The sequence below is a fragment of the Oryzias melastigma genome, unplaced genomic scaffold, assembly GCF_002922805.2.
Source record: "Oryzias melastigma strain HK-1 unplaced genomic scaffold, ASM292280v2 sc00288, whole genome shotgun sequence".
NCBI lineage: Eukaryota > Metazoa > Chordata > Actinopteri > Beloniformes > Adrianichthyidae > Oryzias > Oryzias melastigma.
Genome location: NW_023416906.1, coordinates 192,418 through 206,643, shown reverse-complemented (window position 1 = coordinate 206,643; position 14,226 = coordinate 192,418). Strand labels below are relative to the sequence as shown.

At 40.9% G+C, this 14,226-nt stretch overlaps 1 protein-coding gene across 5 annotated transcripts in view; it reads left to right on the top strand.

Annotated features, from left to right (window-relative positions):
• ptprz1b (protein tyrosine phosphatase receptor type Z1b) overlaps positions 1-14,226 on the top strand; it is a 115,253-nt gene that overhangs the window by 9,617 nt on the left and 91,410 nt on the right. For all 5 annotated transcript variants that reach the window (XM_024265133.2, XM_024265131.2, XM_024265130.2 and 2 more), the window contains exon 2: positions 13,949-14,017. In XM_024265133.2, the coding sequence (XP_024120901.1) occupies positions 13,949-14,017 (69 nt within the window). The remainder of the gene's footprint in view (positions 1-13,948; positions 14,018-14,226) is intronic.

Below are 14,226 nucleotides of genomic sequence, written 5' to 3'. Positions count from 1 at the left end.
GGTTGAGCGGTACTGGTTCTGTGAGTTGTTGGGTTGTCCAGGCCTGTGGAGGGTTGTAGAGAGGAGTGGGTGGATCGTAACCCTTCCGCTCTCCTTAGTTTGTTTACATTAAAAGTGGGGTCATCTGGACCCCCCAAGACAGTGCGCTGAACTTTTTTTTATCTTTGATTTTTGAGTTTCACTAATGTCCATGACAGACATAAAATCCTGTCCACCTTTGTCATGGAAGGAATCACATATCAATATGTGGTTGGAGTCAACTGGACCCCAAAGAGAGCGGAAGGGTTAAAGGGAGCACAAGTGTGTCTTGTAGTTCCCTAGAAGCCCTTACGGTCACCTTTAGTGACATCGTGAAAGTGGAACATACCATTGGTAAGTGTATTGTGATGATAGTGTAAGTTACACACACTGATGATGTTTGGGTGATGCAGTCATACGGTGTCCTTATGCCACACTCTAGAGCAGGAGTCTCAAACTGGCGTCCCGCGGGCCATTTGCGGACCCTCAGTGAATATTTTGTTAATGTGAAAGTCAATGTCGGTGTGACCTGCGAGTTTTGTATGAATGGCACTCTTACGCCGGAGTCACACCGGACGCGATAGCATCGCGAAGCGGCACGGAGCGGAGTGCGCACCGCTTTGCGCCGCTCTATTGGTCACACCAGACACGATTTTTCTTCTGCGACGGTCGACGGGCGCTTCTGCTAGAGCTATTGCTTTTTTTGCCATTATGGTCAATAACCAAGACATCACCCCGTGTTTCTGCTAAAAGGAGAAGGTCTCTGCCCCTGTTGACACAGACCCCGCCCCCCAACTCCGCAGTCGGCCCACTTCATTGATCAGTTTGTGCGCGCGTGTGCGTGTCTGTCTGTTTTGTTGTGTGTCTGTGTGCACGTACGTGCTCCCACGTGTTTCCGTCGGTAAATTAATAAACTAAAAATATTACCTGATGTTTCTTCCAAGAAGAACCGCTCCTCCGCCTCTCTCTCGTTCAAACACAGCCCCATGCCCCGCTCCAGTGTGCCCCCACTGCATTGGGGGGCCTGTCTGCCCTGCTTTTTTTCCTCCCAGAACCCTGCAGCCCATCACACCCACTCCGGAGATCTGTGGTGTCCGGGGTGGGGGCTCTCGCGCACCCTTGTCTGTGTGTTTAGATTGTATGCATATTTTCATCTCTACTGTCTGTTTAGACACAAAAACATGATCACATCTGTCAATCGCGGCGTTTTACTGTGAAAAATTGATTGTGTGTGTTCACTTTCGGCTTATCCCTTTCGGGGTCACCACAGCGTAACAGCACCCACTGTTTCACATCAGTGATTTGGCAGAGTTTTTATGCCGGATGCCCTTCCTGACACAACCCTGTACTTGAGGGGCACAGGGACCCAGTTAGGCAGCAGCGTCAAGGGTCTTACCTAAGGACCCAATCTGGGTGGGGATCAGTGGACAACCCTGGGAATCGAACCCAGGGTTCCTGCATGCCAGCCCTTCACTTAGCCCACTGAGCCACCCAGCCGCCAATGCTGTGAAAAATTGATTGTATTTTGAAAATAAACCGGCCAGTATTGATGCGGAGCACTCGCGGCTCGCGCAAAAAATAGACCAGACGCCGAAACGTAGCGCTGTACCGCGCGGACCCTCCGCGCCGCTCCGCGCCTGGTGTGACCAACGCCATAGCTTAACATGGGCGCCGAATGGAAGCGCACTCCGTTCCGTGCCGCTTCGCGGCGCTATTGCGTCCAGTGTGACTCCGGCGTTACAGTGCTGTGTGTGGAGCTGACGAACCAATGACATGACACACCGGACTTGAAGCAGGCAAACCTTTAGGGCAGGAGACCTGACACCCCCCGCCCCCATAGACATGAACAAATGTTCAATAAACTTGTTCACTAGACATAGACCGTAGACCAAAGACATATTTTTTGGCACAAATGGAACCCCATACAGCCCAGCCTCAGCTAGCCTCTGCTTTCAGTGGCCCCAAGGTCAATTGAGTTTGAGAACCCTGATGTAGACATAGTTTAGTTTGAGGTGTGTAGGTGACACAGAAGTGTCCGTAGGATGCCGTTAAGTCATACACACAAAACTACACTTTGATTTTCTTTTTTCCCAATTTTTAACAGTCTGCTTTTGCAGTCTGTAATATTTTGGGGGTTAAATTTTTTTAGAAATCCATACAGCACGCCTGAATCTCACATACTTCACCCTTATGTGTTAAACAAGTGTCCACTATGACCTGTCGGCTGCTTTAAAAACGTGCATTAACATTTTCGTTCTACGGGTTAGCGGTTTATGGCCTTGTTACAGAGATGTAGTAATTCACAGGACATAGCGACGTGTTGACGTCACCCATGAAAATGCCTCGTGTCTGGCCTTTGTAAAACCAGGGAAAAGCTGTCACTGTGGCTTCCTGGTACGCTGCCGCCATTTTGAAACCCATCGAAAGTGATTAGTCCGAGTCGGTCTGAGTCACATTTTTAGAGGAACTACTGTCACCAATCATGAGTGAGCTTGTTGGAAGTCCACACCCCTTCCACTAGGAGCAGGTCGGGATAATCTATCAATCAAATGGTGGAGGTCTTGCCAGCAGGAACCACATGCTTCTACTGAGGCATCTGATTGGTCAGTTTATAACTTGAAAAACTGGTGATAAAGAAAAAATATCTAAAAAAAAAACAGGATTAGAAAGATGTTAAGAAGGTATCAGAGGAAGAATGTTTATTCTGACAGATAAAATGATTAAGAAAAATAGTCTATTTCTCAATGGAAGTCTATGGGATTTTGATCTTCTGGGAGCCAGCAGGAACTTCCTGTTTGGAACATGAGAGGGGAGGGTTAATATGTCAATGGGACCACCTCATACAATTTTAAGCATTTTTTGCCCGCAGACGACCTCTATCCTCCCGTTAGGACAGTGGTTACTGAGATATTAGATGTGTCTCGGTGTGGTTCTTAGATGGACTATTGAACTGTTCAGGGTGAACCCCACCTCTGCTCATCAGTACCTGGGTAGACTGTGGCAACCCTGTGACCCTAAACAGGTAAAAAGCAGGCTTAGAAACGGTATGGATGGTTAGTGAGGATACCGCAGTGATGTGTTGCAGTTCCCGTTTTTTCAGAGCTCTAATAGGATTCTTGTCTGTAATACGAGGAAGTTCAGTTTCTCCCTCAAACAAAGATGCTTGTGTGAAGACGTGGTTTTAGTGGGCTTGATTCTTTTAGTTAATTTAGTCAAGTTCAGTTTGTTAGATGATAAGTAATCTCATTTAGCTATTTAGGTTCTATTTCTGCTCTTTCCTTGTTTTTGGTGGAGGTTCCCATTTGTCCCGATGGCTCATTCCGCTCGTCTTCTCTGGATTATCCAGTGAGGCTGTTTTCAGAATAGTGGTGTGTGTTTGTGTTACGTCCTGCTGCCACTGCAGCAACTTTTTCCATCCAGGGCTTCTGCTCACCTGGCAGGTAATTGCCACCTGCTGTCTACTTAAGGCAGAGGAGGCCTCACCAGAGCAGGCAGGGAGCAGAGTAGCAGGCTGAGCAGCAGGCTGAGCAGCAGGCTGAGCAGCAGGCTGAGGAGCAGGCTGAGGAGCAGGCTGAGGAGCAGGCTGAGGAGCAGGCTGAGGAGCAGGCTGAGGAGCAGGCTGAGCAGCAGGCTGAGCAGCAGGCTGAGCAGCAGGCTGAGCAGCAGGCTGGGTTTTAGTTTTTTGCTGTGCTGGTTTGTTTCTGCCTCTTTTACCCTCTTTGTCCTCTTTGTCTTACACTGCTGGGTTTTGTTATTTTAGTTTGGGGTTGGACCTTGGTAGTCTTAGTTTGCAGGCTTTGTTTATTTGTTTTCTTTAGGTAGTTTTGGTTAGACGGCCTTGCTGACTCCGACGGTCGACATGGTTGGTCAGCAGTCTCCCAGTTTGTCTTTTTTTTGGGACCAGCGCACTAATTATTATAATTTCCGGACACTTACTTTATTTGATAAATTATGTTCTTTTTAATCTTATTGCTGTCCAGTTTTCGTTGTTGTCCCCTTTTGTATTTTTCCCCCCTAGACCTGAGCCGGGTTTGACCATAGGGGACGTAACAGTTTGCCTTACATAGAATAATATCAAATGCTAGAAACAAAATCGGTTGTGTTTGAATGTTTTCAGGAAGGAGCCAATTAGAACCTCCCCATGCAAAATGAGAATCAGAGCCTGACTTTGATATGCTGATTAAATCATGGCGTTCTGATGCTCAACATGATTGTCTGAAGAGAGGGAGAAAATCTTTGAGAAATTTGTTTTCAGTTCTGCGTTTTGGAGCACTCTCCTGTACGCTTTGCCTTTCTCCTGATTGAAATTCCTCTCTGCTGCACTTCCGACTCATAAACAATTCACAAAACCCTACTTAGAACAAAATACTCTGAGCATTTTTCTCTGCCATTGACAGAGGGTCTGCTCTTTGGAGGACTTTAAAATCAAAGGCACAATTTTAACAACAAATGGTTTTCCTTAAATATATTTGGAACATGTTTTTTTTAAGAAGGGTCGACTCTGGTGGGAACCGAAAGACGTTTGGATGAAAGACGTTTGAGCGCAGAGCAGAAGTTAACCTCGACTTCACAGAAACTTTCTCTTCCCAGAGAAACTTCATTAAGGGGCGGCGGGTGTGACCAATCGGTCATTTGAAAGTTGATTAACCCCCGCCCCCCGTCTGCCCATCACCTCCACAGACCTGTGAGGGAAGTCGTGTTTTTGTGTCGTCGTTTCAGGCTGTGTGTTCTTCTGTGCGGCTCTGCCGTCCGCCACACAAATGAGTAATTGAGGGTGTGACCCTGCTCTGAAAAATGGAGGGGCGATGGGATGGTTTGGTATCCATGGTGATGGAAATAGTGGAAGGAGGAAGCTGTCAGGAAGTCGGGGTGTTCAACACGCTGTCAGGGGCTCTTCCATTGTCTTGACGCTGTGAGCCGTTGTCATGGAAACTCCACAGATTCATTCTGAATGCTGATAGAAAGCATGTTGGGAAGATTCCTCAATGAAGTGATGCTGCCTTCTCCGCACTTGTTGATATGCAGATTTTGTGACTTTTGTACCTTTTATGAACACAGAGAAAAGCAAGAATGACCTTAGACACAAACATTTAGTCTCATTTGTGATATCTTTTTAATGCTTAACCCACTGTGACCTGGTGAGAAATGTGCCTTTTTCTAAATATTTTTGAATAAATATTTGCAGATTCTGTTTTTCTTTTTTTTTCAATTTAAATACAGGAACTGATGCATATGTCACCTCTTTTGGTGGGTAATTTGTAGACTAAATGATTTGATAGATTAACAGGAAATTTACCAAAATTTACAACACACAAACTGGCTTTATAAAATCTAAAAAAAGGGCACAGAATTGCGTGTTGCTATCCAATATTTTATTATGGTTTGCAGATGATTTACTACGATGGATTATAGTACTTGGATAAGAAGTTAGTACACCTTGAAATGTAGATTTAATCAGTGTAATGCAGGATAGAAATAGAAAACGTGAGGTTTTATCTGTGGCTTGAACAAATAAGATGAAATGGCACCTTGTCACCTGCCCTGGTTTCCTTTAACACCAGATTTAGGGAAGATTTTGAGCAAGGACTATTAGAGATGGACAAAAGGCTGTTACTGGATTCTAAGGAAATGAAGTCAGTTCAGTCGCCATTTTTTCGTGGTACGGATATCGTCTAATTTTGCCATTTTGGGACCAAACAACATTGGCAAGCAGTGATTGGTCCAAGAATCTCGAGACTTTTGAAGTGGGGCCAGCGGGCTCTACATGCTCTTATTGAGACATCTGATTGAATAACTAGCCACAAAGAAAATATATCATGCAAAAAAATGAGGTTTAGCGAGACCATGTTAAAAAGAGACACCGGAGCAGGAGAGACGGAGGAGGGCCACGAGCTTTCTGCTCTTATCTGTCCACTTTGAAGACAAATAGATCCATAAACGTCTTTGCTGGAATCTGGATCAAAGCTGTACGGCTGCATGGCTCCAGTACTAACTCCCACTTTTGTTGCTCCGGTAATGTTAGTTTGGGAGTGTGAGGGTCTGATTGACTCACAAACGGATAAAAAAGCTGTTCATACAGGTCAATATTTACTAATTCTCCAACGTTTTGTGTATGAAGTTGGTGGGAACAACTAAACAGACAAAAACAAAATGGACACAGATTGCTTATTGTTGCGTTTCCATTGACTCTGAAATTGCGTAAATTGGATTTGCAATGATAAATTTGCCTAATTTAGAAAAAACTTGTATATTTTGAAAAAAGTTTTCGCGTTTGGAGGAAGTGGTTTTGGAGGCTTATCAAAATGGACATATTTCACAAAACACTTTTTCCAAATTAAATGAGTCACTGCATGGTATTGCACAGTCACGCCCTCTGGAAAATCACCAACCACTGTTTCCCCAAATCCCTCAATTCGTAGCCGCCCCCATGTAGCTCGCCGCTCCATGGCCTCAATAAGATGCTGACGTCTCCTTTGATAGAGGATGATGAGCAATAGTGCCGTGGCAGAAATGTGAATGTATCTGCTGTAAATCAAAATATCGTTTGTGTTTTTGGATGACTTATCGCAAGAGTTGGTTTCTGTTTATTCACATATATATGACTTGATAGAAACGGTGTATTTGCGAAATTGTGTTTTTTTTGACATTTCTAGAGTTTCTATAAAGTTTTGCGCAGATGGAAACACAGCTAATGATACAGACATATTGTGGCTTTTCAACTTTCATGTTATTGTTTCCATTAGCAGATGAGGTTGGTGTCCAGCCTGTTTGTAGTTCTTTAAAAAATTAGCACAAAAATACAAAAAATTTGAACAAATATCACCTGTTTTTTTGTTTTGACAAAAAATTTGTTCGAAGATCACCCGTTTTTGTTATTTTTATACATTAAAAAATTTAGAAGAAATATCTTCCGTTTTTTTTTCTTTTTCTTTATTGAATCTATACTTTGAAGATAAGAGCTGATATAGGAGTTTTCCCATTGTCACTTCACATTGTCCCGTGAGAGAAGGTTTGGATTAAAACATCAGGAGACTTAAAGCTCCAGTGATTTAAGGCTGATCTTTTCATTCAAATCCCAGGAAATCTTCAAAAAGATCCATTTATTTATTAATTTATTTATTTTAAACCACAAGCTTATGTATTAGTTTGCAACCCTGCTCCACTGAACCACTGCCGGATTACTAATCTCCCCCTCCGACACACACGCACTCGCACACATTTGTGCCAAGCAGATGGAAATGGTACATCTCAATGCTTTAACTAGGCGGGCAGATTAGCGAGCAGCATCAACACACACAGCTCCCCCACAATTTGGGGTAATGTGCAATCATATGCACTCAGTGAATCAACCCAAAGTCGTTCCTCTCGTGAGTGGAATGCACGCCAGAAAAGGGGGAAAAGGGAAACTGGGTTGAAGCCTTACTCACACATCAAGCAGACACTAGCATCAACCAACTGCTGGTCTCTGTATTCCTGGCCTGTGTGTGGCCTCCAACACGGATGACATAACTAGTCATGGAGATTTATTTGTCGGGCTCTTTGCTCTCAGACGTACCTGAGGGGATACCTGGATGGGACTTGGCTCGTGTGTTTCTGCAGCATTTGTTCAAAGCCTCGTGTCAGCGAGCCCGTCCGCTCCGATTCTTGTCTAGAAGCAAACATTTGAGGTCAGTCCCCTGCAGAGTCTCTGGCACTCCTGCCTCATCGGAGATTTTCCAGTTTGAGGCCAAAACGTGAAGGAAACATGCTCATTCATATTTGTGCACTCCTGCTTAAAACTGAGCCGCTTGATGAGGAATGCAGAGTGTCCTCGTTTCCCATCTAAAGATGTTTAATAAAAAATACTGCTTTGGTTTCAGTCAAGAACCAACTTTTAATATTTTGACACAATGAATGATGTTTATTTGTAGAGTGAATGTCCATGAACTGCACAGCGATGGTTTGGTAATGTTTGAATTAGGGTCTGGAATCACTGGATACCTCACGATACGATACGCGATACATGGCTCACGACAATGCATTGCGGTCAAACAATTTTTGCGAAAGAAACGTGTTTAAATGTAATGTTTTAATAAGCCATAGACATTTTCATCATCAGAACACAGTGGAGTCACAAAAAGATGTTGTGAAATGTTCGTATTTATTCGATTTTCTCTTTGTGAAATCTGTGACGTCATATCTGCCATTTAAAAAAAACAAACTAAAGAAAAATAGTGATCGTGGTGTTTGAATTGCTTTTAAAATCTAGGGAACTAAATAGCCCTGCATTATATAGTTTTTTAGTTTTTATGGATTAGAGTGGGAATTCAGTCACAGCCTGTGTTTACTCTCCTGCTAGCTTACAGCTCCTCACAACCCCAAGCTAGCACTAGCGTAGCGCAAAAAAAAACCAAAATTCGAGCAATATTGAAGCTACTAAGCCGAGCAGTTTTGAGACAGATATTAGCTCAGACGAGGTAAATTAAAACGTTGATGAATTTATTTGCCTCCAAGTGGGTGCTTTGGAATTGTAGCAGAGCAAGGAGACTTTGGCCCCGCCCATTGCAGTTGCTGCATTGCAAACTTGAGCTTTTATAAACTGCAATTTTTCATCTACTCCTGTTCCAACTCGATTTGATTGCAGTTTTTAGTCTTAAGATGATTTTATATCATGAGAAAACTGTTACAAGAACATGTTAAAAGCAGGATTTCTATTGGAGTGAGTCTTTAGGGCCTCTGTATAAATGCAAGTGTTTAACAGTTTAAAGTGGATGGTTAGAAAAAAAGCTTTCATTATGACAAACACTCGTCTGGTGGCTGAAACTGAAGGAGACCCGAACTCAAACCAGTTCTGCTCCCTGATAGTGTGATAGACTTGAAACTTGACTCAGTTTGACCCAAACACACTGAACGTTTTGTCCCGCGGAGGCTGAGCAGAACCCCGCGATCACTTTTCAGTCCTCAGCTCTACATATGGACGCGGATAAGCAGAGTCTCGAGTAACTTTTTTTATTGGACTTTTATGGAGCCAAGTGGATGTGAAGGGATTTGTGATACTTCGTCTGTCTGGATATGGCATGATTGTGTCCAACTGCTCAAATTTTATTACCTCTTCCAACTAAACTAGTATGTTCTTGGTTGCTGCTTCACACAGCCTCACAAAAACTCCTGCCCAGCTCTTATGTAGACACTAGTCCCATAAACACAAATGCAGATTACAGTCAAAGGTTTTATGTTACAGGTTTAATGTCACACAGTCTCTGAAACAGTGCTTGGTTTGTTTAGCACAAAGAAACGATATACGACATTATTTAGAGCCGGTTTCCATTAACGTACAGCGTACGCTGCTGGATCTCACTCTCAGGTTTCGTTTTTGATTGCATTGTATGTTAAGTTGTTTAGTTGTACCTATAGTATAGTAATATTTATTTGTAAATGCAGAAGTAATCAGTGATTTCATTCTCAGGTCCTGTAAACTAACCATCGCCAAATCTATCAAAAAAATCAACAGGTTTGGCCTAAATTAGAGCGAATAATTTCCAGAATCAATTCGATTTTATTCACATTTTTTTCAATTCTTTCGATCCACTAAATTCAATTTGATTCAGTTAAATTTTGAGTTAACACAGTTTACACATTCAGATACATTTGCTTAGCAAAACATTTGTAATCGTTCTATTTTTTAATTATTTTATATTAATGTGATATAGTTCCAATACTGTAAAAAGTATTAGTGAAATAATAATGAGATTGTTAATATCATACAGTGTTACATGGATTTTGAAACATAGAAGCTCTAGCGATTGTTCTTCCTCTCCTGGAGGACGTTTCAGTTTGGCCACTAGGTGGCGATCGCGTTATAGCATTACACCTTATTCCAGAAGAAGAAGACTGATTGATCAAAAAATGATGATTTAGACCACAAATGGTTACTTAATAGAGATTAGAACATTCATGCCTGAGTTTAGCTTAAAGTAAAAAAAAAGAGATGGCAAGAATGCTACTTTAGTTACAGCCAAAATGCATGGATGTACAAAAACTAAAAAATACCACTAGAAAAAAGGATTTAGAACCCTAAAACATGCCAATATATTATACTTTTATCATATTTATAATTTTTTCTCCAGTAATGGAAAGTATATTTAAAGAGTTTAGTTGAAAATATAATGTAGCATTTATCATAACTTATGCTAGTTTTCTCTCTAAACTCCAGAACTGCTGATCAATCAGCACATTTATTGAAGGAATCACTGAGCTGCCAATAAATATTTGACTTTAGAAAATGACAACTCAATAGCCATAAGTGTCAGGAAGCGGCATCATCTGAAGAAATGTGTTCTTTACTTGCAGACGGACCTTTTTCCTCCTCCACACTGTTTAAATAGAAATAAAGTGTCACATTTCATTTTAGAAATGTGAGTTTTTAAGGAAAAATCTCGAGTTGAGGAGCCCTGTCAGTGGTTTCTGCTTCAACCAGCAGCACATCAGACAGAGTTGAAAAGTGGTAAAAAGAAAATGGAGATTGTGAGGCGGACTGCGTGTACAGATTTAACCAGCTGATTGCCAACAGCTGGATGCTATATGGGTTGTCGTCTGGCTTTGTGTGCTGGATGTGTGTGCATTTGAGACGAGGTGAACAGGTGCTGCGCTTTATGCCACACGGCTAATGTGCTTTCATCAGGCCGCAGTCGTGGCAGCTGTCATCTTGGGTTAATTTTACTCAGGAAGAGTTATTTTTATTTTTTGTGGTGAAAAGAATAATACTGATCATTATGAGGTCACAGATGAATTTGTTCAAAAAGCAGATAAACTATAACCCGTAGGTAATCGTTTTTTATTGGAATTGAGTTATACCCTCTGTATTTCATGCATTAAATTATTATTTTTTTTCATTGATTGTAGACATTAATTTAAGCATTTGTAAAAGATGAAAAACAACAATTATAACATAAACCAAATCAACAACATAAAATGGAAATGTTATATATAAATCAAAAAAAGGAAAATTTTAAACTGTACTGAGAAATCTAAATTAAATTTGAAGGCGTCAATACTGTATATAAATAGCTAAAATCATCCATAAATTAAAAGGTAAGAAAAAAATCCCACCAGTCTAGGTAAACTAACATACAATTTAAAGTTTGTTGGCATTCTCAATTTTTAGAGATTTACAAAAAAGATGATATTCGTTCTTAAAAAAAATAAATAAATAAATTGTGGTCTATCTTTTTCAAAATAATGTATGTTTAATCTGTGTAATACCCCTTGAGTGTGTATGAGAACTGAGGTGAAGACGTGTGACGATGCCAACAGGTTCAGAATTTCTTTGTTTTTGAAGCCTATTCAAAAAAAGCCTCACCAAAGGCTCCATGTCTTTGGTCTTTGAGTGAGGCTCTGATAAACGGACAACTTTACAGTTTTTTATCGTCAATTTATGACTTTTTTTGTAAATTTATAAGAATAAAGTCATAAATTTAGTCTATGACTTTTAAAGTGATACATATACATGTTTATTCTTGTAATTTAACATTTATCTATCTTGTAAATTTATGAATCTAGTCATACATTTAATTCATTAATTTATGACTTCAAATATCTTCGTTGTAAATTTAAAACTAAAGTTTAAAGTGGCTGAAATTTGTGACTTTAGTTGTAGATTTAAAACATTTATTTTGTATTTGTGAACTGGCCCTAATAATCCATTGCATAAGGTCATGTTTTTCATTTTTTTTTTTTAGTTATAATGTAGCTTTTTTAGCTTTTCCCTGTAGCTTGGCCATCAGAACTCCTACCAAGTTTGATCAAATAAAAAAGGTTGATGAATGACTGACATTTAAGAGCTGAAAAAAAGATTTCTCCTCTTCTCAAGTTTTTCAAACTCAGATTTTATTTCTTCCGTACCCACTCTAAAAGTAGTAGGCTGTAGTAAACTAGTACAGGGGTCCCCAAACCATGTCCTGCCCACCTCCACATTTAGCCCCGCCCCCCAAACACTTCAGTGATTAACAAAAAAACACTGTTAGCAGACAGAACTGCTAACAGAAACACGTTTTCTGTCACCCTACAAACCTTCCCCAGCCCCACATCAATGAAGAAAAAAATGTTGTGGCCCTCATAGTTAAAGGTTGTGGATCCCTGATCTATCACCGGAAACTTGTGTATTAAAACACACATGATGTTGAAGACCTTCATCCTGCCTTAGCAGTCCTTTTTCAGAGATAGAGACTAAAGCCTGATTCCTGCTGCATGCCTTTGATTTGAAGCCCTGGGAAATATGACAAAGCAGACCGAGTGCAGATGGGTGGAATAACTGGGTGAGCTTCATGCACGGCGCGCCCGCAGCAGAGAACGCCGTGTGTGGCGTTCTGCTGAGCGTGGAGCACCAGTGGCTCTTTTCTTCTGGGCGTTCATGTCATTACCTCCAACCTCCGACACAAGTGACGGCTGACAGCCACGGTGGACACGTCTTTATTTAAACGCAGTCTCTGGTCACTGCTTCAGACCTGAGCGCCCCGTACACGTCCATCAACCGCAGACCTCCACCACAACCTCTTCCTGTTGGATAGCAGGCAGGTCATTTCTCTGCTCCATTTTTATGACAGGATAAAGAGCACTTGGTCTTTTAGTACATTATCCATAGTCTAAAATGTACTTTTTAATCTTTTTAAAACCAAATGATCATCAGTAGGGATGAGTATCACTGCTATTCACAATTCAATACAATAATTTATTTTCCTAACTTCCATTAAAAAAAACTGCTTGTTTCTTCATTTAAAAATATAAATTCACATTCTATTAATTAAACCAAGTGAAAACTTTCATTATTAAATGAATTTTCATACTAAAAAACATCTGAAAGCTACTTTATTTCTAAAAAACATGAAGTACTTAAAAAGACACTTGGACCTAATGCATTAATATTGTACTTGTATATTTAATTTTAATTTTTTTTCATAGCGATTCATAGACTTATCATTGTTTAGGCGTTCAAACGTTGTTGCAGTTCCCTTTATATTTAAATATAATGGTCTTTTTTCTTTTTATGTCCTATCACGACCTCCACACCAGCATATCATCCAGCACTGATTATCCACATACATAGACTTTGCAGAAGTGAAAACACAGTTTTTCATTGAGCAACAGCAAAAATGAAAACTAAAAACATTTTTTTCTCTCCACAGCTTGGAGATCGACTTCCATCCAAGCAAAATCTCTGTAAATTCTGTTTAAAAATTTATTTTTTTTTGGAAAGATTCACAGATTTGAGGCTAAAACTGAGTCTTTGACAACGCCGTTGAATAAAAGTAAACGCACAAGGCCATATGGCACACATGCAGCATGTTACCATCAGTTCAAATCCCGCTGCTTCACACAGTAAACAGTCGGATTACGCCGTGCAGAGCTGAGCCGCCAGAACTAAATTACTGTTTGGGCTGTGCATGTGCAGCGCTGGTGTCCATGACCCCAGTCTGCCTCCGAACACAGCTTTCATCTTCTCTGAAGGCAACTTTCAAAGCCGGGAAGAGGCATTATTTTTTGTTTATTCCTGCTGGTTATGAGTCAACTTTAGGTTTTGATGTTGCGAACCCGTCCATCTGCTCTGGCGTCCGTCCTCTCTCTGTGCGTGGAGTGGTGCTCCAGCAGATGTGGGTGCCCTGCCTTTGGCTGCTTCGACCCTCAGTGAGAACACAGTGTGAGCCACAGGGTCGTCATGACACAAAGGCTTCTGTATTCATGATGTGGCTGTGAAGCAGTGAAATGGCTTCAGCCATGAAAGACACAAATAAATCAGAAAACATTCATTTTCTGAGGTAAAGCTGCTGATATTTGTGTCTTTTTTGGAAAAAAAAGAAAATATTAGCTGAATAATTAACTAAAAATTACAAGAAAAGGTTGTACATTTTAATACAAAATTCCCAATGTTCTAATATTTTGTTTTTGTTTTTGACAGTGGTGGCAGCAGATCAGCTGCTGCAGGATGTGAGGAAACTCCCTGAAGATCTGGACTGGTCCTACACAGGTCTGTGTCCACTTCTACTCTCATCTGAAGCAAACAGTAATGATCAAAGGTGTTAGCAAACCTAGCTTTATTTCCAGAAATGTGTAATTTTCCCCAGAAATCAATGCAATCACACATGCCATTAGTTTACTGGTATTTATATTCCTTTATGTACGGTGGCCCTGAGGTACAGATCAACAACAACCAATCACTCAACGCAAAAATACTTT